The sequence below is a fragment of the Botryllus schlosseri genome, chromosome 1 (assembly GCF_051294905.1).
Source record: "Botryllus schlosseri isolate E-star chromosome 1, Bs_hap1, whole genome shotgun sequence".
Taxonomy (NCBI): Eukaryota; Metazoa; Chordata; class Ascidiacea; order Stolidobranchia; family Styelidae; genus Botryllus; species Botryllus schlosseri.
Window position 1 is genome coordinate 4319057 of NC_137236.1, and position 26317 is coordinate 4345373.

A 26317-nucleotide genomic window follows, 5' to 3' on the forward strand; every position below is an offset into this window, starting at 1 on the left:
AAGACAAGGATTTTATCGACATCTTTCTCGAGTTGTGCTAAAGAAGGTAAAACATTTCCTCGTTGCAACTGTAATATCCAGGGTTGCAATGGCTTGAGTCATGACTCGACTAGACTCATAATTTTTGGTGATTTGACTTGACTCGAGTCAATTTGTCTTCTGACTCAGCTTGTACTGGAGTCATTTTACATGACTCAAACCAAGTTATATGACTCGAGATTAGGACGGCCAAGACAGACATTTCATTATAACTTCGAAGAATAGTAAAGTCACCACATTGTTGGTATTTTGTCTATCAGTCCTGATATATGAAAAATAGGCCAAGAAACTGTAAGGACTGAGGAAAATTACGATATTGTGAATGCAAGCCATTCTATATCACAAGAGCAGAGTTCAACAAAGTGGGTTGAACCGGATTGAACTCAAAACTGAACCGTGAATATAATGATTTGGACTGGGAATCGAGTCATAACACTGTGACTCGGACTCAAGCGTCTACTCACTGACCTGGACTCGGGCTTGACTCGGTGATGAATTGGAAATGACCGGACTGAACTCGAGTCAAAACTACAAAAGTGAGATTGAATTGTGACTTGGAACCCCGTGACTTGGTTACAACCCCAGCAATGTGTTAATGTGGCGATCGCAATTGCATCAGGTCTGTAATGTTCATTACTAGCAGACCTAGACAATTAGATAATTCTTATCTAATTTGCCTGATTAGAGCCAAATTCCGGTAATGTAGTTTTAATCCGATTTGTCAATGTTTTTACATCCACATTTTAATTTCAATCTAATTTCTGGTGTTCCTAAAAATACTACAGGGGAACTGTATCGTACAAACGAGCCAAGCAAAACCAATTGATATCAAGTGAACTGGTTTTTGGTTCATTTCATTTGTGGATTTCATAATTCTAGTCTAATTTGTAAAAAATAAAATATGTAGATGTAACTCTAATTTCAATGACATTTGGAAAGAGACAGTAGCTATAATTCTGTAGATATAATTTCAATTCTAATCTAGCTTTGAAAAGCTGACAATTTAGTTACACAACTTCGAAAACTAGGGGAGGGTCACAATGATTCGAGTACTCGGTCTAAATTAAGTAGTTATTCTAATTATCAGAGTCGAGTACTGAAATAATATGCTCCTTGTCACAAGAGATAAAATTATTAACAATAAACTCAACTAAGCTGAAGTGAGGGTGAATTTGTCAATGAGAACTATGGCTTCGATAGTATTTTCCACTGCGGAAAGCTGTGAACCTCAATAGCTCCACCATAGCATACGGAACATGAAGTACAAAGCTAAGCTAGTTACTGGAAATCACATATCTTTAAAGTCGTGATCAACTCACAGCATCGTCACAAAGTGTAATGAAATAGGTATGGTCGACAAATTTACAAATTATCGTAAAGCGTAAAAGGTAGTCTACATATTTGAAATTTCCGCATCATCCATACTGGTATGACATCATAATTAGTGATACTCAAATACTTGACTCGAAGCCTGATACTCAATTTCATTTCAAATCAGTCTAGCACTCGATTTCACTCAGCCCTACGTACGACAGCTGAAATATCAAAAAGGCATGAAAGGTAGTTTTCAATTTGAAAGTTATCGGTTCAAAAAGTTTATTTTCGAATTTCACTGGCCTGCTATCTCGAATAGTTTGAGAACCAATGATTCAGATATTCCCAACAAATGATATTCTTGTTTTTATCCTGTCAATCCGATTACCTTTAATTTATGTTTTCAGTCGCTGATGGAAGTTTACAGAAAGACGCGCCATCACAGAAGCAGAGGCTTGTTATTGCATGTGACAGATTCTGATTAACGTCATTATCTTCATGACTGTAAGACAATTCACAGAGATATTGAGGTAATAATTGTAGTGTAGTTGTCTAATGAAACTCATTACAGTGAATGCCTGTAATCTAATTCTAATCTAATTTGTTAAACGTTTCTATGCACTCATTTTAATTAATCTAATTTCTGGTTTTCCTGAAATTGCTGCAGAAGTATGTCGTGCAAAACGAACCAAGCTCGATGTACACAGACATTTGCCATTCTTGTGCTGATGAGAATGAATTCTGATTTGATATAAACTGATCTTCATTCGATGCGCAAGGTTTCGTGAGCTCAGTAATTCAAATTGTAATCTAATGAGCAGCCATTATTCTAATAACTGGATAATTTGGAGTAAACTGTTTAGCTTTTATACTAATTCTAGTCCAATTCGAAACATAAACTGTGCCGCTATCATTCTCATTTTCACATACTCTGGAGATTATTGTGTTGCTATCATTATAATTGTACTCTAATATGGAAATAAAACTTTCTAGATGTACTGTAATTCTTATCCTAATACAGTGGTTCCCAACCTGTGGTACGCGTACCACTAGTGGTACGCGAAGGTCTTCCAGGTGGTACGCGAATAGATTCTGTTTTTTTCGACCGAAGGTAGTTATTAGTTCAGGTGGGTTTGATTTTAAATTTTTTGAAGTTTTTTGTCTAGTGGTGAAAAAACAATTCCATGCATATCATCAACCCGGGCTGATAATGCATAGTTTAATAGAATTTGGTATTAGTAGGGCTATTGTTTTACAAAATTGAGCGTTAAGTCAAAAAATTGTCAAAATTGTTTACTAAGTCAAAAGATCTTTGACCCCTCCATTTCGTTTGTATCGTAGATTTGGTATTTTAAAGCTTGAAGCCTACTTTATAGGCCTACCGTTGTGGGCAGCCCATTGTATGCTCGTCGTGGATCATAAATTGTCAAACGAAACAAATGGGTTGACAATTGACATGGTGTTATTTTCAACGTACCGTAATATCCTAACTGAAGCAAGACTGCTTGGGCATTGCATTGATATTTTATCAAGAAGCGCATGATGAATAATTGTGATGTATGAGTATGACAACATTGTCAGAATGAAGCACCACGGTGGGTCACCAGCAGTGTACGCACAGTTTCAGTGTTGTCAACCAACAACTACTGCTGTTAAACGGTAGGCTATTTCTCCATTCTTGGCAAGCTACTTATAAGGACAGACAATATCCACCCGAGAATGCAAGAAAGTATCTTTCTTTTGGCTACAACAAATTTTAATTAACTCCTCCATAATACGTGGTGTAACTACTGGGCCAGATATCGTTAAAAATAAAAGTATTTTCATGTCAAAATTTGTCAGGTTTCAAGTCAAAAAGGCCTTTTCAGGCCATACTACTTCGTAAGGACAGACAGTCCTTACCAAAATTTAATATAAGTAGTACAATTTTAACATTATGTGCGAAAACACCTAATTTGCGTTCGTGAAGTCAAAATTTGGTCAAAATCCTCCAATTTTTAGGTAAAAATCGCCCTGCACCCCACATAGGCCAATTACGTGATTTTGACGTCATAAATGGTGAAAACATTTTTACCGCCTACGTCGTGCGTACATTATGTAGGTGGTACGCGAGCACTGCAAAAAACCTCAAAGTGGTACGCGGATTGAAAAAGGTTGGGAACCACTGTCCTAATATAACTGCATAAAGCTGAACATTTTCTAGGTATCCAAGTCTCCAAATCTGCTTCTCCTGATCCTTGAATCTCTTCGTATCCAAATACGGAATAAGTTTACGATATCAAATCCAAATGTAGATTCGTATTATAGTTCTAATTCCACAAATCTTCATTCCCAAATATATTTGGCATTATATACGAGTTAGTATCTGTGATTTGGTTATTATCTGTGATTTCTTCACTAGAATATTGGCGAGTGACCCGTCTCATCGAGCTTCTGTAAAGGAAGTGTTGGCCAACGAGTTCTTCAGCGGCTACGTTACACAAAACCTGCGCACAACCGGATTGAGCTGACGTCCAGGTTTCATTTCACGGACTCTTCCAAGACAAGGATTTTGTCGACATCGTTCTCGAGTTGCGCAAAAGAAAGGTGAGATCTTTACTATGTTGTTGGGATCTCAAACAGCAGTGGTGGCAATTTCATGAGCTCAGTAACTTTCATTACCAGCAGACTTGAACCACTAGATCAGTGGTTCTTAACCTTGCTCCCAGCGCCCCCCAGGGGGTACTGGGCTCAGGGGGGCGCTGGAGAAAAATTGCTTCGCATTAGATGATGTGGTGATAGGACATATCCTTAATGAGTATTCGGAACAACTTAACACCGAAAACTTTGTTATATATAGCCTTCAAAGTACATATAGGTTTAATTGTCCATGGGCGCCTAAATGACTGGCACCGAATGTTCCTGTCTTGGCAATCTGAACCCCAGAACACGAATTCCATCTGGCAGGGAAAAATTATATGCCAGTGAAGAAATACCAATTTGAAATCGTGTATGTCTCTTGGTTTAGTACAATTGGGCGACAGGGATATTCCTGTTGGGCGATATCCCTGTTGGGCGATTCTATATTTTTTGATATTGCAGACAGGAGGTCATGAATTAACTAGGGCTGGGCAAAATCGAGTACCTGAGTGATTCGATTCTGAATCACTTAAAATACTTCGAGTCGAGTATTCGAGTATCATTCATTATGACGTCACAACAGAATATACTAGGTCAAAGTTCAAATATGTACCTTTTATGTCACCACGTACAACAAAATGCCTGATACCTGTCACATTAATGATACTTCGGCATGTTTTCGACCATACCGACTTCATTGCACTTCTTGACAATGTTGTGGAACGATCATGCCTTCGGAAATGTGTTATTTCCAGCAACGTTTGTAGCTTTGTACTATGTCTACCATACTACGACATGGCCAATCAAGGTTTCAAGGCTTCCTCAGGGGAAAATATTATCAAAACTATAATTCTCCTTAGTTCATTAATTTTCAGTTGCGAGGAGCGTACAATTTCAGTACTCGAAAAAATCATATTTTACTACTCGACTCGAATCATTAAAATTAATACTCGATTCAGATTCGAGTACTCGAATCATTGTGCCCAGCCCTAGAAATAACATCATGCAACGAAGTCATATTAACGGGCTCGCCCGCCCGAATATGTTTAATTATTAGTTACGGCCCTACAGTTTCCAAGACACCTCACAATGTTCTCTTCAAGTTTTGATGAGTCTGCGCACACTCAACAACTCACTGTGCTGACCCTTGGACAACAGTGCGTAACGATTAAAAAAAAGTCATAACTTCAGATTTGGTGTGAGCAACACAGATTTTCTGTGCGCAGAGACGGTGTCAGCAATGCGCACGTGCGCAGCTTTGAGGGAACATTGCATCTCATTCAGCTCTACCGGTAAATCTGGTAACGTGAGCAGAGGACAAGAAATTGATAGCAATATATTTGCAATCCCCGGTCTTACTGACCGATTTTAGCATGAATTATCGAAAGTTTTCGCGCTTCGCACTGGCTCGCTAAACAGTACAGCTGATTCCGTGTCAAAAGCGAACAACGTGATGGGGGCGGTCGGTTTATCACCCTATGGGAGCCCGAGACCCAAGTTTTTTCGGGGGCCTGACGGAGTGACGTTTCGTTCCTGCCAACAGGTATACGCCCGAAGATGTAGGCTATAATTATTGAGGGGTCCTACCTTTTCAAACACACATCACTCAGCTCTACCGGTAAATCTGTTTACGTGAGCAGAGAGATGATAAAAATTGATCTCAATATTCATGCAATTCCCGATCATATCGACCAATTTCAATCATTAATTAGTGAAATTTTCCGCGCACCGCGCGCGTCTAGGCGAGAGTAGCTGCCTCAGTAAATTGACACCCAATGTAGATACCTAGTATCAGCAAATAGCCGACAGCCGAAAGGGGGTCTTGGGGTGAAGTCCCCCGGAAGTCTGGTTTATCACCCGATGGGGGCCCAGGACCAACGGTTTTTGTTTGGGGGGGGGCTGATGAAGTGCTGTTACGGCCCTGGTAATGAATAAATTTACCTACGGGCACGCCCGAATATGTTTAATTATTACTTACAGGCCCTTTATTTTCCTATGTAACAGCTCACTCAGCGCTACTGGTAAATCTGATTACGTGGGCTGAGAGGATAAAAAGTTTATAGCGACTTATATATGTAATTACCACCTATTCATTCATGCATTATAGAAGATTTTGGTACCTCGGGCGAAGCCCTCAGAAGTTTGGTTTATCACGCTATGGGTGCGCAAGGCAATCGTTTATAGGGGGGTTGACGAAGTGCTGTTACGGCCATCCCTCTTTCTCATTGTCTTTATTACATTCCTCACAATATAAAGTAGGGGGGGGGGGCGCTGGAGCACTATAATTTTTGAAAGGGGGCGCTGGACGAAAAAAGGTTAAGAACCACTGCACTAGATAATTCATGTTGTCTAATAAGAGCGAAATGCCGGTAATCTAATTCTTATCTATTTTTGAATACTCCTGTTACCATCTTGGTTCAATTCCATGATAATTACTGGTTTCCTGATATGCCACAAGGGAACTATATCATGCTAAACAAGCAAAGCTTGATGTCGAGACATCTCCCATAATTGTGCCGATGAAAAGCAGCCCTGATGTGATAAGAAGTTTACTATTGCATTTCGTTTACCGAACCAAGTAATTCTAATCTAATTGAGAAAAATGTGTTGCTGTAATTCTAATGCTAATCTGGTTTGGAAAATATGAAAATTTCTCACCGTAGAAAGCTGTAAACCGCGATAAGACGTATCGCGTCATACCTACCGTGTAGTACAAAGCTTCGCACAATACTGGAAAGGACATTTCTTGAAAGTTGCAATCAACCCATGGCATCTTCACAAAGTGCAAGAAACAGGTATGCTCGAAAAACACCAAATATCCGTAATGTGATGTACAACTGGCATGTTATCTCACATGGTCACATAAAAGGTCCATATTTGAACTTTTCACATCATCCATTCTGGTGTGATGTCATAATGAGTGATAAGCAAATAACGACTGGAAGTCTACTAATCGATTTAAATTCAAATCACTCAGTTACTAGATTTTGCCCAGCACTGTGTATGTTACTTCAGATATCGAAAAGGCAGCATTAAAGAAAGTTTTTAATTCGAAAGGTCCATCGGTACTAAAAATTTGCTGTAGAATTTGACCGGCCCACTAGCTCAAAAAGGTTGGAAACCAATAATTCTGATGTATATAATATTCTTGTTTTGATTCTATCAATCCTATCAACTTATCATTTGTTTTCAGTTGCTGATGGAAGTTTACAAAGAAGATGCGGCATCGCAGAACCAGCGACACATTACTAAGTGCAACAGATTCTGCTTGGAGTTTTTCATCTTGATGATTGTAGGATCGTTCAAACAGATATCCAGGTAACATTGCTGGCAGTAGTGGTAGACTTGTACAAACTACTGGATTTTCCAAATACACTACTTGGTTTCCACATTACAACTAGAGTTAATGCCCATTACGAATCTGCAACTAATGAATACCTGATGACACAAATTACTAATTACAATTGAGCTAGTAAATATCGGAGATAGAATCACTGAATCAGTATATCAAATGGACGGGAGTTTTATTTAGGAATGACAGGCGTGTCAACCCCCAAGACCCACTTTCCTGGCTACGTCACTGTATGTAGTTATGACTGTGATGTAGCAATGGCTGCAAGAACATCAAACAAGAGTGTTGGGATCAAGTCAGTACCTTCGGGTCATTTCGAGTCATTGCGCATTTTGACTCGAGTCAAATCAAGTCAATCGATTTTCAAAGGTGACTCAAGTCAAGTCACTCAATTTTTGGAGGAGACTCGAGTCAAGTCGAGTCAAGTCAAGTCAAGTCACGAGTCAAGTCACAATTCAAGTAAAGTTGCCTTTTCGAGGTATGAGGCATGATTACGTCATTGCATTTTGCTAGCTGTGTGAAATACAGATTGAGTGGTCGTTGATATTGAACCAGTGAACGAAGTTAAACATACACGCATAAAGCGCTATATCGCTCACATATACGTAGAACTGGTAAACTGCGTAAGTAATTGCATAGTCTCCAAGTTATATAGTTACCAGCCAAAATAGAGAATAGAGAAACGAATTGATAGGATGCAATGCATTAACCATTTACAAATCGATATGAAACAATTCGAGCCTGCGCCAATGGTTGAGGGCTATATAAACTATAGTCGAATTCAATTTCAATAAAACAAAGAGGTTTGGTTAAGGTAAGAACAGAGTACAGAAATAGCCGATACATTCTGCTAATAAATTACTGTACTATACTAGTTTACGACAACTTAAGCTTCGATCACTTCGTTTGCGGTCGATTTATTTGTGAGAGAACAATGGAGACCCGATCATTGAATGATTGGTCGCTCTCACGCGGGTTACACCAGCGTTTCGCGAACAATCCGACCATTTGCAAGATATAGTGAGTTTTATCGACACCGATTACTTTATGACTTGAAATTGACTCGTGAATTTTGCTCCGAGTCACGAGTCAATCCACATTTCTGATACGCCGAGTCAACTCAAGTCATTTTAGCAAAGTGATTCGAGTCAAATCAAGTCATACGAAAAAGGTGACTCGAATCTGACTCGAGTCAAGTCATGACTCGAGTCATCCCAACACTGCAAACAACAGGACATTGGTATCACGATTCTCGTGAAACGACGACGCATGTTTTGTAGCTGTTCGGCAATTGTTTTGGAAACGCATAACTAGCTAGAACTATGCACTTTTCATAACTAAAACTAGAACTACTCAAAAAACTTTACTCAGTTGGCCAACAACCAGCCAGATTAATAGTTTATAAACTTGTGTATCTGAATGTGAGATTTGTATTGACAGCTGGAGAACCTATCCCGTAACAATGTGGGCGTGAAGATTGGAAATTTTGGCCTAGCTACCAGAGTCGACTTTGATGTCCAAACAAGGAGTACATCTTGCGGCACATCCAACTGCATTGCCCCGGAAGTTCTCGACAAGAATGTACATAGTTTCAAAGTGGACACCCGATCTCTGGGTTGTGTGTTTGTGAGTATCACTCAACATTGATAAGGGACTTTCATGAAATGGGGTCGGAACGGTCTTATATCTTAGTCAGCGGGGCCAGGAGAAATCGAGTACATGACTGATTCCAGTTGAGTAATCCACTACCACTCATTTTGGCGTCACAATATTATGAAGGGTGCGGAAAGTTCAAGCATGTACCTTTTATGTGATCACAAGGAATACAAGGCCAGTTCCACATTACATTCTAAACATAATTCGATATTTTTGTCAACCTAGCCTACCATATTTCATTGCACTTTCTGACTCTCCGACATCGGTAGATCGTGGCCTCATAGAAATGTCATTTCCAGTAACACTGCGTAGCTTTGTACTACATGTCTCGTATGTTGCGATACGACTAATCGAGGGTTACAGCCTTCCATTAGGAAAATAGTATCAAAAGTAAACTTATCATTGATAAATCAACTCTTATTGGCAAGAATTGTATCGTTTCAGTACTACAGAAAATCATCGCTCACTACTCGACTCGAATTATTCGATTTAATACTCGAATCATTGTGGTATCAAGTTATCTGAGCAACCAACATCTAAATTGGTAACCTGATGTATGTTTTTCCTTATCGTAGGTAGAGCCTACATTACTGGTCGGTAAACCACCGTTAGAAGGTCAGATGTTGCACGAAGCCTTATCGGAAATGGAGAAGAATGAATACATGATTCCACCCTCTTGCGATCTAATCAGAAGGTATTGTTATTTCTGAGACTTGAAATCGACGTTTTTGCATGTTTTCTCATGCGTGCTCAGAGGTTGTTAAAGTAGTCATTGTTGGTACTCAAGTGGAAGTGGAAGCAACATTGTCAATTTCTACTCTAGTTCAAGTACAAATAGCGATCTCCAAGTAAGAAAAATAACGAATATTCTGGCCTTGGTTTTGCCTGAAAACTGAAACTATTGAGTAGAAGTACCGTAGTCTATGCTCTGTCTTAGCTACTGAACACCTCTGGTCCGATCAATGGCAACTTTTTCAGGTGACTTAACATGGTTTGAGTGTCCTTTAAAATCGTGTGACTTGAATTGAGTTTTAAAAATTAAGTGATTTGGCATCACTTGACTCGAGTTGCCCTTAAAACCTAATGACTCCACTTCACTAGGGTCAAAATGTGTAATAACCCAATGTTTCCTCTGAGGTAGTGTCGTGACTTGGCTCTACCTTGGAAAATCGAGTGACTCAACTTGACATTGATTTGAATCGCCTCCAAAAATGGAGTAACTGAGCTTGAATCCACTCAAAATATGTAATGAGTTGATGTTACTTGTGACTTGAAGTTAGTGACTAGACTTGACTCAAGTCACTCTTGGAAGCAAACTGTCTTGACTCGAGTAGCCTACAAATTTTGAATAATGTGACTCGAGTCAATTAAAATGGAGTGATTTGTCTTGAAGCGAGTACCTTTTAAAAATCAAGTAAAGTGACTGGATTTTAAAAAATGTAGTGACTTGATTAGACTCAAATCAACAGGGATAATGACTTAATGACTTGTGACTCTGTGGCAGGGACAACACTGACCTACTGTGATTTCATCCACAGCATGTTGTCTTTCGACCCATCTCATCAACCTTCCGCAAATCACGCTGTGTCTACTGTCCAGCCACTACATTCGTCAACAACTACCGACCACCTGCTTGCTTATCACAAAGACATCGCAAATCTCAACTCAAGACCACTTTTTCAACGGTGACTTTTTTATAGTTCTACATCAAGGTCATGGTTAGAACCCGACTGATATCATATGTTTTAGCCGATACCGATACAACCAATAACTAGCACAATTAGATTAGAATTTGAATGATTGCTGTATATTTTTTGCCAGATTAGATTGGAATTGTGATTACTAAATTCACAAAAACTTAAGGCGTCAAATCATATTATTATGTTCATATCAAATTGGATTTTGTTCTCACAAGTATGAGAATGACAAATATCCGTACAGCAAGCTTGGCCCGTTTCACACGATACAGTTCTCCTTTTGCATTTTTCTGGGATGTCAGACATAGAAGTAAATTAATATGAGATCATAGAAACATTAGATTGTGATCTAATAACGCTCGGAACATGTTGTTTGATGCGTTCCTGCAAGCGCTGAGTTGTTCTTCCCACGTACCGACAATCACAGTGGCACTTGAAATCATAGACTATATTGCTTTGTTGAGAAGCAGGAAGCAATTGTTTGGTTGCGCGTTGCAGGAAGCAATTGTTTGGGGGTAAACACAACATTAGTTCTTACGTTATCGTAACAGCGATTTACAGCAGAAATCAATTGCTTTTCAAACCTCGAAGAGATGGGGCCCAGCCACCTCAGACCGTGTGTTCGTGTTTTGTGATTTGTTGGGATTGAAATTACTGAGTTTTCTGTCCACAGAACTCTTGATGATGTGTTCGGGGTACCCGTTATCGATTAGAATATTGCGGATATATTCTAGCAACGCATTCAACTTTACATCCGAACAACTCATCAAGGCTCTGTGCACTAACGTGTCAATCAAATTTAGTTAACGGCGATTCGGGCTAAAAGAATTCCAGCGTATAGAATGCCCTGTGAACGTTGGCTTCCGGTAAACCGAAGTGACAAAGCTAATTCTCCGTTTTTCACTTGGACTTCTAAGAATAGTAACGAGTTTGCACGCTCTTTTTCAAATGTGAATTTTAAAGACGAGTGTAGACAATTCAAGTTATCAAAGAAGTCATCGAACTCCGTCTCATTTTGACAGATAACGAAGGTGTCGTCGACATAGCGACGGTACATTAATGGAGGCTTGGTTTCATCTGCGGCAAAAAGTCTGTTTTCATGGAATCCCACAAATATATTGGCTAAAATCGGGACAAGAGGGCTACCCATAGCTACACCGTCGGTTTGCATGTAGATGGTATCGTTAAAACTAAACTCAACAGAGCAAGTAGCCGCCATATAGCGCGTCCGCACAAATATCAATGGTCTCCTTCAGCGGTACGTTCGTGAAGAGGCTAACGATATCATAAGAACTAAGAAACATATTCGAGTTTGGAAGGTCGGTGGTTTTCATCTCGTGCCCGATTGTGAACGAATCAGCGTCACAATGCGAATCATCATTATCGTGGTTTATATATTAATAAATATGTGATTATTGCACATAGATATTCTATCACATGTTTGTAAATCTGTTTCAGGCCGTGGCATCAAAGACATGTGATCAGTGCGATCGTGTGAATTTACTCAGAACGTGCTTTCGGACGAGAAGCGACATCGCTCTATATCGAAACAACCATCAATATCAACTGCACCTTTTGTAAGTTGGTAAATTCATTTTCGGCTGACCCTCGTCAGGGGGATATCGTCAGCAATGTGGCGAGAATTCGAATAACTATGTTCAAGAATATTATATATCGCTAATTATGACGTCACACGAAAATATACAAAGTTAGAAAACGAGAGACCGCCCTTATCACCATCGCTATGTCGATGACACGTTCGTGATATTCGATAATGAATCTGACTGTGATAGTTTACTGGAAAATTTAAACAAACTACACCCAGCATTTCAATTCACGTCGGAAAAATAAATTACCAACCGCCTGGCATTCCTTGACGTTCTTGTGGAGAAACGGGATGGCAAATTCCTTACCTCAGTTTATAAGAAGCCCACATTTTCGGGTCATTACCTTCGATGGAGCTCTTTCAGCCCAAAAAGTCGTAAAATCAATTTAATCGGCACCTTGGTTCACCGGACGTTGATGATTTGTTCCGCGGTCAAATTGAATAATGAACTTGACTACATCCGTAAAATTTTCATTGACAACGGATACCCAGAGTATGTTATTAAGCGGACAATAAGTAAAAAGTTAAGGCATTGGAATGATACGAAACCAGAAGAAACCCCCGAATTAATTTCTCGTGAAAGTAGGGATCTGTACATTCATCTTCCTTGGATTGTCCCAGTTTCTTATCGATTTGAGAAACAGATAACTTCAGCAGTCTACCACTGTTATCCAGCGGTGAAAACTAATGTTGTCTTTACCACGATACCAATGTTTCCTGCAACCAGTAAGGACGTTCTCCCGGCTACAAAACAAAGAAACGTAATTTATGAATTCAAGTGCCACTGCGATTGTCGGTACGTAGGGAGAACTTCCAAACGGTTGCAGGACCGTATCAAAGAACACATTCCACCCTCTGTCAAATCTTATATCTCAAATTCGCAGCATAACAATCCGTTTGTTCTTGAACATAACCAGGCCATGGGTCAAAAATCTTCAATAGGCAAACATTTACTAGAAGATCATACGTGTGCTGCTAACTATCACGAGGAAATGTTCTCTATATTGGCTAAGGGTCGCAATTTATTTCATTTGTCTGTTCTTGAGTCCACCATCATCACTATGAGTAAACCTAGTCTATGCCAACATAAAGAATTTGTGTATCATTTGAAAATCGCGCATTAACTTGTTTTGCTTCGCTATCTCCATGCCAACGCTTCAGCTCTCTCGTTTTCTAACTTTGTATATTTTTGTGTGACGTCATAATTAGCGATTTATAATATTGTTGAACATAGTTATTCGAATTCTCGCCATATTGCTGACGATATCCCCCTGACGAGGGTCAGCCGAAAAGCTTCGGGAATAAAATGAATATTTTATTCAAATGTGTCATGAAGTTCTGTACTCCTAAGCGTCTCTTTAAATTCATTTTGCAGAAGAAAATTTTGCAAGAATTTATAAATGTATCCAATTGCAAATCACTGTATATCAGTAATGTCAAACTCAATTTATGTTGCGAGTAGGGCTGGGCAAAATCAAGTACCAGAGTGATTCGAATCTGAATTCTTAATATGCTTCGAGTCTATTGGAGTATCACGCATTGTGACGTCACAGCAGAATGTACTATATCAAAGTTCAAATATGTTCCTTTTATGCCACTACAAAGAAGATTATGCGTGTTATCTGTCACATTAAAGATACTTTGGTAATTTTTCGACCTTACCGATTTCATTGCACTTCTTGACAATGTTGTGGGAAGATCATGACTTCGAAAATGTATTATTTCCATTTTCGCAGCTTTGTACTATTTCTCGTACGGCGCGACATGGCCAATCAAGGTTTCAAGGCTTACTCAGTGAAAAATAGTACCAAGACTATAATTCTTGTTAGTAAATTAACTTTTAGTTGCGAGGAATGTATAATTTGCGTACTTGAAAAAATTGTCTTTTACTACTCGACTCGAATCATTAAAATTAATACTCGATTCAGAATCGAGTACTCGCAGCATTGTGCCCAGCCCTAGTCGCGAGACATATTGAAATAGTTTGAGTTGAGTAGTCATGTTGCTACTCAACTACAAGTATAAATAACGAATTCCAGGTCAGCAAAGTACAAGTATTTTTGGTCTAGTTTGTTTAAATACTGAAAACGGTGACATAGTAGTACTAGTATTTTAAAATCATAACCCCTTCGTGAAATAATGCAAGTAGGCAAACCCTACTCAAGTATTCCGTGGAAGTACTTTTTACCTTGTACCTCAATCAAGCAATAACAAAATATTACATCCTATACCTTTATACTACTTCTACTCAACCACGAATGGGAGTAATGATTCCCATGAATTGTGAAGTAAAAATAGAAAAGGAAGGTTTGAATGGTAATCAAGGCGAGTAGTTTTGAAAAGCAGATTTGGTCATGACGTCGCATACTTTTAGTAACTGATCGGAGTTGTTTACATTCGAAATTGCGAGATCCATCTTATCGACTAACACAAATGACTGATGACATTACCGCCATTACCGGTCGATGCAATTTACGGAAATATGTTCAATTACCATGCTACATGGGACACTTTGTCTTAATTGTCGTGACAATATCAATCATAATAGTGATCGGAAAATATCCCAGAATTACTATATATTTTACGAAATCCAACGTATCAAAAATTACGTAGCCTAGTGGTTGAAACACTTTTGGGTAAAAGTGGGAGGAGTACTTCTGCCTGTAACCGAGTATACTTGTTCGTGAGTAAGTTGAGTAATTTCATATATTTTTCTATCATGCAGGACTACACCAAAGTGATTCTATGTCCTCTGATGGCGCCGTGACTTACATCGACCAGCAATGTAACTTCACTAACTACAAATTGGAACTGTTACAAGAAGACGAATACAATCACAGTTCAGGAGCTTGCCTGTGATACGCAGATTGTATTTTGGAAGGACATATGTTTGAAGACTCTACTGAAGCAGATCATTCGCGATACGCTCGATGCAACTTTGTGTGATTGTGTAATTGGATTTTGCAATACGTTCATACATTTACGAATGAAATCACCAAGCTTTGCAACTGATTTTTTTATCATCAGGGCTGTAACAAAGCTACAAGGTTACAGGTCAAAAGTCCGTCTCACTTTTATAGTTTTAACTCGAAAATTAAGTCCACTCATTGTCCACCCACCACCGAGTCAAATCCGATTCCAAATCATACTGTGTGTCACTATGGTATGTTTGGTGACTAGTCTCCCTAAATGGAACTACTCACAACCCAATAGTTCGTTGACCGTGAACCAACATGATTTGTAGTTAGCGCAAGCTCTGCTGCGGTCGCAACCAATATTGAAAGCATTTGCGACACAAACTTCAAGAACCAACGCTTACAAGTTGTCAGTCAGCATAGATCAGATGTAACAGCCCCGCGTTTGCTGGTGACCTGACTGCCTCTTTCACATGTAGGCTATTAATCGGATATGTCAACACAATATGTTGTAGGCTATGTATGTTAAGAATGTGCACCAGAGATACATAGTAGCAGATGTACTTATGGAGCATGATAGCGTGAGACATGTTAAATACGTTCAACGTTCATGATAATCATTGGACACATCAAGCAGTTAATCGAGGTATCGTTGTACCAATGCGCCTCGACAGAGTTGACCAGGGCCCGTCATAACGGTAAAGAACATGAAATTCGTAGTCAGTACCCCTTTCTGCCAACTGGTTACGTATAAGACTGGGCACAATGATTTGAGTAACTGAATATGAATATAGCCAAGCACTGAGAGACAGCATTCTATGAAATTTGATGCCAGCATTGATATTATAGCTGTTCCAACAAAAAACGTTTCCTTCAGATTTCACTGGCTACTTGATTAAATTGTTAGGGTGATTAAAATAACGCCGCTGCACACCAATTTTGACTCAATTTCAATCACTAGAAGCGAAGTTATTGCAGTGGAGAATTTTTTAATTCCATGTTTTTATACCAAATAATTAAAGAACTAGTCACAGTAAATACTAGTTTATTCAAATCCAAATTTTTCTACTGCAATAACTTCACTTCTAGTGGTTTAAATTGAGCTAAATGTGGTGTGTATCATCTCTACTGACAGCCTAAAAATTTTATGGGGTTGATAGAAAAACTTTAAAACTTTTCTTTTTGTTATTTTTCAATGATAAATTCAAAACTTTCCACTGCAAGAATTTCGCTTCTACTGGTTGGAATTGAGCCAAAGTTGGTGTGCAGCGTTTATTTTAACTAACCTAACAATTTTATCAAGTAGCCAGTGAACTCTGACGGAAAACTTGTTTTTTGAACAGCCATATTGGATATTCATATGACGCTTGAGGTTAGCCGTCCCAGTAAATGCTTTCCCACATATATCACATTACTGCTTTTTGTTACCAGCATGCATATCCATGTGACGCTTGAGGTGGCCCTTCTGAGTAAATGTTTTCCCACATATATCACATTTATGCCTTTTAATTCCAACATGCATATCCATGTGACACATGAGGTATGCCTTCTTACTGAATGCTTTCCCACATATATCACATTCGTGATTTTTCACGCCCGCATGCATATCCATATGATTGTTGAGGGTACCCTTGCGCACAAATGAATTCCCACATATATCACATTTATGATTTTTGTTACAGGCATGTATTTTCGTATGATGCTTGAGGCTGCCCTTCTGAGCGAATGCTCTCCCACATATATCACATTTGTGATTTTTCACGCCAGCATGGATATCCATATGTTCGTTGAGGCTACTTTTGCGCACAAATGAATTCCCACATATATTACACTTATGATCTTTTATACCGGCATGCACTTTCATATGGTGCGTGAGGCCTCCCTTCTGAGTAAATGTTTTCCCACAAACATCACATTTATGATTTTTGGTACCAACATGCATATCCATATGAAGCAAGAGCTGGCCATTCTGAGTGAATGCTTTTCCACATATATCACATTTGTGATTTTTCACGCCAGCATGGATATCCATATGTTTGTTGAGGCTACTCTTGTGCACAAATGAATTCCCACATATATCGCATTTATGATTTTTGTTACTGACATGCACTTTTATATGGTGCATGAGGTCTCCTTTCCGAGTGAATGCTTTCCCACAAACATCACATTTGTGATTTTTGCTACCGGCATGCATATCCATATGAAGCGAGAGGTGGCCCTTCCGAATGAATGCTTTCCCACATATATCACATTTATGATTTTTGACGCCAGCATGCATATCCATATGACGTCCGAGGTTTCCCTTGGCAGAGAATGCTTTTCCACATATATAACATTGGTGCTTTTTGGCGCCAATATGTATATCCATATGTTGTACTGACTCTTCAAGTGAATGATTTACCACATATATCACAGTTACGATTTCTGATGCCAGCATGCGCAGAAGTATTGAGCTTGCGGTTAAGTTTTTGAGTGGTTTCTTGGCAATATCTTACAGACGACCTTTCATCTTTATGTAGACGTGATCACTACAGGTTTACAGAATCTTCAATTTATTCCACCACCTGCTATGTATTATAGTGTATAATTAATCTAAACAATTTGCATCATTAGAACGTAAACAGTGCATTTGCAATACTGGTATATCAGAATTGAGTGGTTAGTAATTCATTCGCATAGACTGTCAAAAGCAGCAAATTGAGCTATGCGGAAGGTGCAGAGAGGTTGATTCGTATTGATGCATCCCAGCGGAGGTGTCAATATTCGACAGAATAAGCATTCTTTCGCATCATGGGATGCAAATTATAGTATTGATATGAAAATGTGATACTAACCTTTTGTTTACTGGAAATGCCCGTTTTGGAGAATATAATGGCATGGCGCCCTAATACCCCATATTATAAGGCCTCAAGTTTGGGCGAAGAGCAATACGGAGAAGTGGTATCAGATACGGTTTCAACACTTTGCGTGATTACTGATTAGTATACGTTAATAGCAAATATTGTGGATCGTGGATGCCAGAACGTGTACCAGAACGATCAGCAGCAAGAAAAGCTAGCCCAAAAAGGACTGCCATATTTATGATTCAGAGTTGTACTGACTCGAGTCATGACTCGACTCGAGTCACAATTTTCAGATGACTTGACTTGACTCGAGACATTTTTTCAAAATACAGAAATGACTCGACTTGAGTCAATCTGTGTATTGACTCGACTTGGACTCATTGCGCATGACTCGAACCACGGTCAAGACTGACATTTCACTGACACGATTTTTTGATGACTCGACTTGAACCCGAGTCATTGCGCATGACTCGAACCAATTCATCTGACTCGAGACACAGGCAGCCAAAACCAACATATCATTGTAATTTCGAAGAATAGTAATAGTAAAGTACCGTAACCACCCTATTGGGATTCCGTCTATTGGTACTGGCACTGGAAAATGAGACCAGAAACTGCTAAAAGTGATGAAAATTGGTATATTATTAATGCAAACCATTCGATATCATCAAACAGAGTTATAACAAGTGTGTTTAACAACACTCTGACTCAGTGGTTCCCAACCGTTTTCGACTCATCGCCCCCTTTTCAAGCTCCGCACCGATCATCGCCACCCAAATATTGGGAACCGAAAAAGAGCACTTCGTCAGGCCCCCAAAAACGTTGGTCTTTGGCCCCATAGGGTGATAAACCAGACACCCTCAGAGAGAGAGAGAGAGAGAGAATTTTTTTATTCATCATCGCAAAATAACAGTCATCAGCCAGTGGCTTTTTGTCGCTACATATCGGCTGTAGCCTATTTCATGTACTGTTTGGTGGTAATCATCGTATTTCGCCTAAACGAGCGAAGCGCAGCAAATTAATATAATTCATGTTTGAATCGGTCAATATGATCGGCAATTGCATAGATATTGCTATCAATTTTATATCCTCTTTCTGCTCACGTAATCAGATTTTCCGGTAGAGCTGAGTGTGGTGTGTGTTGGAAAAGGTTGAAAAAGTTACTCCATAATTTATGGTAATTCAAGAAATAATTTTGGGCCCCCTTTGAGTTCGGGACCCCCACCCCAATTGGGAGGTTTGGGGTGCGGCAGTTAAGGTCCCGACTCCAAAATAGCCTTTTTAACGCGCCATCGCCCCCATTTCGCCCCTTCGTTGCTTTCGCCCCCTATCGTTCCCCTCGACCGTTTTCGCCTTCCTAGATCGCCAAATTGCCCCCTGGGGGGCGATATCGCCCACGTTGGGAGCCACTGCTCTAACTGGAAACTGAGCAGTCAAACAGAATGACTTGGACTCGAGTCAAAACTATAAAAGTGCGATTGACTCGTGACTCTTGTGACCGGGTTACAACCCTGACATATGCCTACTCTGTTTGCAGTATCCGCATCAATTTACATAAATAAGTGGAGTGACTCATATCATGTTAGTAATTTGCAGGTAGCAATGCCCCAAGTTGACTAGTTCAACATGATCTAGTCTAGCCCATACAGAATTATGCATAATGCAACTAGGCATCCCATCAATAAAATCATAAAATACAAACTAATACCGCTCGACTTGATATTGAATAGAAGTTTGAAAATATTTAGACAACTTCCTAAAATGTTTCTTTGCTCTAATTCTAATCTAATTTATGACATGTGTCTATGCTCTTATTTTTAATATAATCTAATATCTGGTTTTCCTTGAATTCTTACAAAAACGGCATAGTGTGAAATAATTCAAACTTGGTGTACAGACACTTGCCATTCTCATGCTGATCAGAATCAACTCTGATTAGTTTATTGTGAATTCAGTATTTCTAGTTCTAATCTAATTTGGAATTAAAACTGGGTAGGCCTAGATATAGTTCTAGTTATGGTCTAATTTGGGAAAAATGTACAGCAATAATTCTAACTCCAAGCTAATATAGAAAATCCGAAAGTTTTCTAGTTGTCCAAGTCTGCCCTAAAATTTTGACATATTCAGGGGTAACACTCATTGGTGATAGTCATGTTGTTAACTATTGGAAAGAACTCGAAGGTATTGAATTGATCCTATCACTGGCTACAAAGGATAGCAGGACTAAACTTCAAAATTTTAGTACATCGTACACAGAGTCACTGAGAAAACACCAAAACAAATTCAATAAATCAACCAGCACAAGATAGTATGGGTACAAGAATACGAACTGTCTGTCACAACACCAAATCAGTTTGTATCGTATCATATATGATATTTTGAAGATTTCACTGGATATTCATTCTATGACAATGTTGGAATATAAGTTACATAGAAAATAGGCATGTTTCATCAGAAGTATATCAGTGCAAGATCTGCATAAACAATACAGGGAGAGTGCGAGATTCTGAAATCGTGATCACTTTTATTATAAAGAAGAAACCAGACTTCTACAAAGTAACAGCCTAGCGAGTCGTCGGTCAATTGATTACTGCTTCTCATTCTAATAGAATGCGCAACTAGAGGCTAGAGCTAAAACAACTCAAAAAGACAGTATATAGTTTGAACTTAACTAACAAGATTGGGAGCTTGTACAAGTGTACTGTCTCTTTAGGCATGCCTGGAATGGAACACAATTTTAGGCTGTGGCAAACTCGACAAAATAGAAATCAGTATCAGGCAAGAGACGTTAACATGTAGAATGCATAAATGAGATTCTGGAATCCTGACAGCTTGAACCATACAAGGCATTATTATCCCATTCATAATATACCACATCCTCAGCTATCTGCATGAGCCTGATTAATACCGGCAGACAATACCCAAAATAAATAGTAACAATGTCTGTACTACTGTTGTTACTACACGCGCGCTTTTGTATTGCTTTCGAAAGCGCTGCGTATCGATTTTACGATCCGGCACAGGTTACAGACACACACCTCTGTCACACCCATTGACTGCGTAAACCAGCACCGAGACTGAAAGAACACGGGCGGCAACGGTCGCGACATGATTTTTCATGGCACATGTCACGACGCCCTATTATGACCATATTTTGGAAATGTGACAAGATGACACTTTTACAGCTTGCGATACTGGAGTAAAACCCGGTAAATTTTTCCCGCCGTCGTGGTTGGTTGACTAAAAATAGTCATTTTTTCGACTCGACTCCTGAAATATACACTTCAAGGGCGTAGCCAGAAAAAATATTTGGGGGGGGGGGCGAAAAATTCGATGACGTAAATGAACCCCCCCCCCCCCCCCTTAAAGATAAGGAAAAAAATAGGTACAATCGATGGACTTGGGCGCTTATTGGATGATGAACACAACATCTGGGGCGATCGTTGTATATATTCCACTCACAGACGGATGTGATCAAATGATGATTGTGAAAAACCAGGACGACAACACTTTCGCGAAAAGCGCGAAAATTTTTTATGGTTAATGAATGAAATTGGTTCATTATATTGGTCTTTGCATATTGTGAATACGTTTTCATTATCAGATTTGCCGGCAGGGCCGATAGAAGTGGTGTCATCAAACATTCAGGGGGTAATTAATTATACGTCTTGAGCTATATGTTCATACCACACGGCAATACTATTTAGAGTTTCTAGAGCAGGGTGGCCAAAGGGCCACATGAGACTTACGAACCATTGCGCGGGCCACTTGAATGTTGATGACCTTTTTTAGTCTTCCGATAGGAGAGTACCGGATAATAGGTAACGTTGAAAACAATACTAATATTATTACTCATCAAAATCAATGACAATTATGACATGAAGACTTGGTGTGGATCCCCAACCTCGCCGAGCGAAATATTGTACATTATATTGTCATATACGACGATCTGCGAAAAATGTGGCTGACCCCTGGCTACGCTAATGCGTCGGAACTAAGAACTGATATTTTAGTCGGCAAAATCCCAAATTTCGCGGTCAGGCTAATCAAATTTTAGTTATTCGGTTTTGGTAATTTATTTTTTTGATAATACTAGTAATTTCGAGAATTAACCCGCGGGCATCTCTAAACCTTCTCGCGGGCCACGGGTTGGCCGCCCCTGTTCTAGAGGGTGGACGCCGGACGGGACAGTTGTCATTTATTACTGTTACTTCATGACTTGCGTAGAAAGCTGTCACCACTCAAGAGATCGAGCACACGCAAGGTCGTAGCCAGAAAATCTATTTATTTTTATTTTGTTGGGGGGGGGGATTTGACTTTAGGGGAGCTCTCCCGTGGGAACATCTCGCAGAACCGTACATCCTGCCATATGCAATTTCATCACTACCCTTTATACATACGATTCTTAGACGCACACATCAGAGATGAGCATGGATTAGGATTAGGTTTTGAAAAAACAGGATTTGTGAATTTTTTTCGGATTTGGATTGGATTTGGATTAGAAATTTTTTTCATAACGGATTAGTATTTGGATTGGATTTATCTATTTTCTGGGAGATTGAAATGTAGTGTGGCGAATAGCGACAACCTTTATTCAGATCAGTTATTAATGTACTTATGATTACCAAGTTATCTTGAATCAAGTGAATCGTTGGTTGTGAAAGAAAATTTTCGAATCCCTCCATTGCATAAATTAGTATTTTTTCTGAATTTCCAGTTGGAATCGGATTAGGATTGGACATGGACTTGAATATGAAAAAGTTATGGATTAGGATTTGGATTTGAAGGTTCGGATTTGGATTGGACTAGGTCACTAGGACATAGAAATGTCAAATCCGCTCATCTCTGGCACACATACACATACCCTATGGAAGCTTCCAGTTGCCATCCATAGCTTATTAGGCTGTCGTTGTACGGATGAGCCCAAATCGCTGACATAAATTGATGAACATTCAGTGTGAATTTCGGCCCTAGTCGCGCGGAGCGGAATTTTTTTTTGAATAAATCAAAGAATTTGATCAATAATATTAGTACGTCTATATGAGCAAGTGATGTCCATTCTTATTACTTCGTTGAAGCACGGTTTGTTCGTAACCTCTGGTAGAGATTGACGCTACTTTAAAGATTGAAATCGCTGATACATACCAGACCAAATTAAAAAATCTCCTTTGATCAGACTCGTTCAATTTCAAATTAGCAATTTTTACCGAGAGGTGGTGATATTTTCCTGTGCCAGTTGCGTTTATGTTGGAGGGGTCTGATTGCAGGGACAGGATCATTCGCCGCCAGCCATTTAAGCACCCGAAAATCTATATCGATGGCTTCGGAATACATGGGTCGGTTTTATGGTGGTCAATCATTTTGGGAGCGCACTTTGCGGAGTAGCATGTAGCATACTTTATATATCTCCGTGTGTCCCGGAACCGAAGTTGCCGGAGCTAATAGTCCCCAACCCCCATACTGAACTGACACTCCTGCAGACTCAATCAACCCAATTCGACCTCGGGCTACTCTAGTGTATCAACCGGTACTGTTGTATTCTCATAATTGAGAATGCAGCTAAATTCAATAATGGGTATTTGCGGAATAAATTTTTTTCGTGGTACCGATAACAAAATCAAGACATGAACGGAACTAAATCGCGCGAAGCGCGAAGAAAAATTTTAGGTTGCATACATTTGCCCCAAAATACTCTAATATTTATTGATTTTACGAAAATTTTCAAAAATTTTTTTTTTTGGGGGGGGACGACCGCCCCTTTCGCCCCCCCCCTGGCTACGCCAGTGATACACTTTTGTCTTATTCTCCGTTGGTTGACTAAAAAAATATATAAAGAAGAGGCCAACTTTCCAATTCAACTCCCCAAATACCCCCCCCCCCTGAACGCTCCTTGAGTATCAATTTGCTATATTTCAGTCGAATTTGAACCTATCTTTAGCCAGAATTTTCAAAAAATATGGCAATTTCTCAAACAAGAGGACATTTGGGCGTGCTCCGAAAACACTTTAAAAAAGTCCAAAAAGAGGAGGTATTATGGTAACCCTACCATATTTGTTGCAAATCAGTATCAGTATATAAATCATTTTATATAGGCTTACCATATTTTTGAAATCTAAAAAGAGGACATCTTTCCGCTCAGAGCTCAAAATACCGTTTTTCTCTCCGCATTGCTTGGTGGATGACTAAAAAAAGGTCATCTTTTCGCTCAGAGCTAAAATCACCGTTTACCGCTCCGGAATACCCGCCGGAGCTTCACTTCTGTGCTAATTTACGGCATATCGCTCGCAATTTGCTCTAAATCTGACCTAAATTTTCAAAAAGAGGACAAAATCTAAAAAAAGAGGACAAAAGGGCGTCCTCCGAGGACACTTTTAAAAAAGTAAAAACGAGGGAAAATCTTCCCAAAAGAGGACGTTTGGTAACCCTATTTTATATAGCTTAGTGTTTTCATCATTACAAAACACGGCAAAGCTGCGATACAATCAAAAGATAGAAAGGTTTTAAGATGACTTGGATTAGTCTTTGAAATCGGACAAACACCTGCGATTTGCGATTGCGATTACAATTCGACTTATTTCAGTAAATAATGGTTATTTATATTTAATTTTGATTACATTTTGGCGTGGGCGGTGCCTGGTGCCCATACAATTATCAATATTAGTGGCATTACCTCGCGACCAGTGCGGATAAAAATTCGAACAGCATCAATCTGTTTTGAAATACTATTGTTCTTATTGATTCACGAAAAGATTTTGAGCTAGCTTCAAGCCTTCAAAATTCCGGACATTTGGGCATATTTTAGAATTTCCTCCCAGACGGAGTTTTTTTCAAGGCAATTCCGGACGTATGGCAACCCTAACTAACATTTCCTATAGCAACGATATTGAAATAACATACCTTTGAACCATTTCGTGGGCATCTACTATCATACTATGCCAAAAGTAAAACAGTGATTGTGTTCTCGAGATTGCTTCAGAACGACTGGATGGTCAGACCCATCAATGACTTTCAATGAACAGCGACATTTTTTGTTTCATAATGTGTGCATATATCCAGTAAGAAGTTTCATTCGAAACATTCATTTTCCTAAATACGAACTCGCCGACAGCGATTAACTTATTTCCTCGCGCTAAAAGAATTTATTTAGCCTATACTTGAGGACTTTATAGTTCTGCAATATCGCGTTTGACCACTCGTAGCTGACCTATACACGTGTTATGACTTTTAATCCTAAAGCATGCGATTGACCGACAGGGTTGGTTTTAAAGCAGCTTACCAATATCAGCGGATTGCCTCGAACACTACACATTAGTTTGGTGATGATACTGACTACGGCATGCCAATGAATAATTTCCCTTCGTAGCCCAGTTTTCAGACAATTTCACTCAAACTTAAACGAACTCAACCCTAAACTACTTTGTCTTTAAAAATCCACAGCAGTACTCTAGAACTACTAAAAAAAAGTAGTTAGCGAACCGTCAACTAACAAGAATGATGGTTCACAAAAGCCTTGTCACTCAACGTATCTGCCATAAATTGAGCACACGATACCAATCCGTCGGATGACATTTATTGATAGGTATTATCAACTCGCGTTACAAAGGAAAGGCAAAAGAAACTCCATCGAGAGAGAGGTAGTGGAGATGAAGTAGGAAAAAGATGTCAAGTCAAATAGAAACGCTACGCCGGACTTTTCAAACTGCTGCTGACAAAGTCCTGGTTTTTGATCCAGTACGTACTTGATCACCCAAATCATTTCCATCGGAAATCATACACAATGTCAATAAATCGTGTTCTGGCAAACGTTAGTTTTGCTCGGCAGACGGATGGTTGTAGATGAACTTTTTCAGCATGGTCCTGGAGTACCAACGTCGATGGCCTAGCTCAGCAACATCCATATGTCTCGATCACGCTCAGCTTGTACGTTATGAAGCTGCGTTCTCGGTAGATGCAAGCCGCAGCTCCAATCAGATGACACAGAATCACTTTGGTGTGGTCCTGCATGATATAAAATGCAATGCAGCACACGAAAACTTGTGCACAATAGTCAGTGTGGATACTCAAGTAGAGGTAAGCTGGTTTATTTCTAATCTATTCAAGTGGAAGCAGTAGATGCTCAAAGTAGTCAGGTTGATGAGTAGAGATGGGACCAATAATTCGAGTACTCCAATACGAATTGAGTATTAAGTGGTATGATTCGAGTGGAGCATTGAAATGATAGGTCCCTTGCCTTTAAGAGTCGATTTATTAACAGGAATTATAGTTTTGATTGTATT

The 26317-nt window shown here is 39.3% G+C and overlaps 4 protein-coding genes and 1 long non-coding RNA gene across 13 annotated transcripts in view; 2 read left to right on the top strand and 3 right to left on the bottom strand.

The window, feature by feature from the left end:
• LOC145442337 (serine/threonine-protein kinase polo-like) overlaps positions 1-26317 on the top strand; it is a 294599-nt gene that overhangs the window by 104082 nt on the left and 164200 nt on the right. The window lies entirely within an intron of this gene.
• Positions 1-26317, bottom strand: part of LOC145443231 (serine/threonine-protein kinase PLK1-like) — a 430606-nt gene that overhangs the window by 36479 nt on the left and 367810 nt on the right. The window lies entirely within an intron of this gene.
• Positions 1321-15460, top strand: LOC145446860 (uncharacterized). Of its 5 annotated transcripts, XR_013917413.1 has the most exons (9): positions 1321-1883; positions 3755-3939; positions 7166-7290; positions 8765-8950; positions 9556-9674; positions 10519-10665; positions 11700-11996; positions 12136-12254; positions 15009-15460. It is a non-coding gene; the product is annotated as an uncharacterized LOC145446860 (long non-coding RNA). The 5 variants fall into 5 exon arrangements; XR_013917462.1 differs by having other exon boundaries at positions 10485-10665; positions 11700-12254; XR_013917398.1 differs by having other exon boundaries at positions 11700-12254.
• Positions 16153-17563, bottom strand: LOC145437274 (uncharacterized). Its single transcript, XM_080314505.1, has one exon. It carries the CDS (start codon positions 17480-17482, stop codon positions 16610-16612), a length of 873 nt encoding a protein of 290 aa, XP_080170631.1. The 5' UTR covers positions 17483-17563; the 3' UTR covers positions 16153-16609.
• LOC145436146 (serine/threonine-protein kinase PLK1-like) overlaps positions 25596-26317 on the bottom strand; it is a 992061-nt gene continuing 991339 nt past the window's right edge. For all 3 annotated transcript variants that reach the window (XM_080313470.1, XM_080313555.1, XM_080313624.1), the window contains one exon: positions 25596-26039. Coding sequence is in view for 1 of the 3 variants with exons in the window: in XM_080313624.1 (XP_080169750.1) it covers positions 25926-26039 (114 nt within the window). In the remaining 2 variants the exon portion in view is untranslated. The remainder of the gene's footprint in view (positions 26040-26317) is intronic.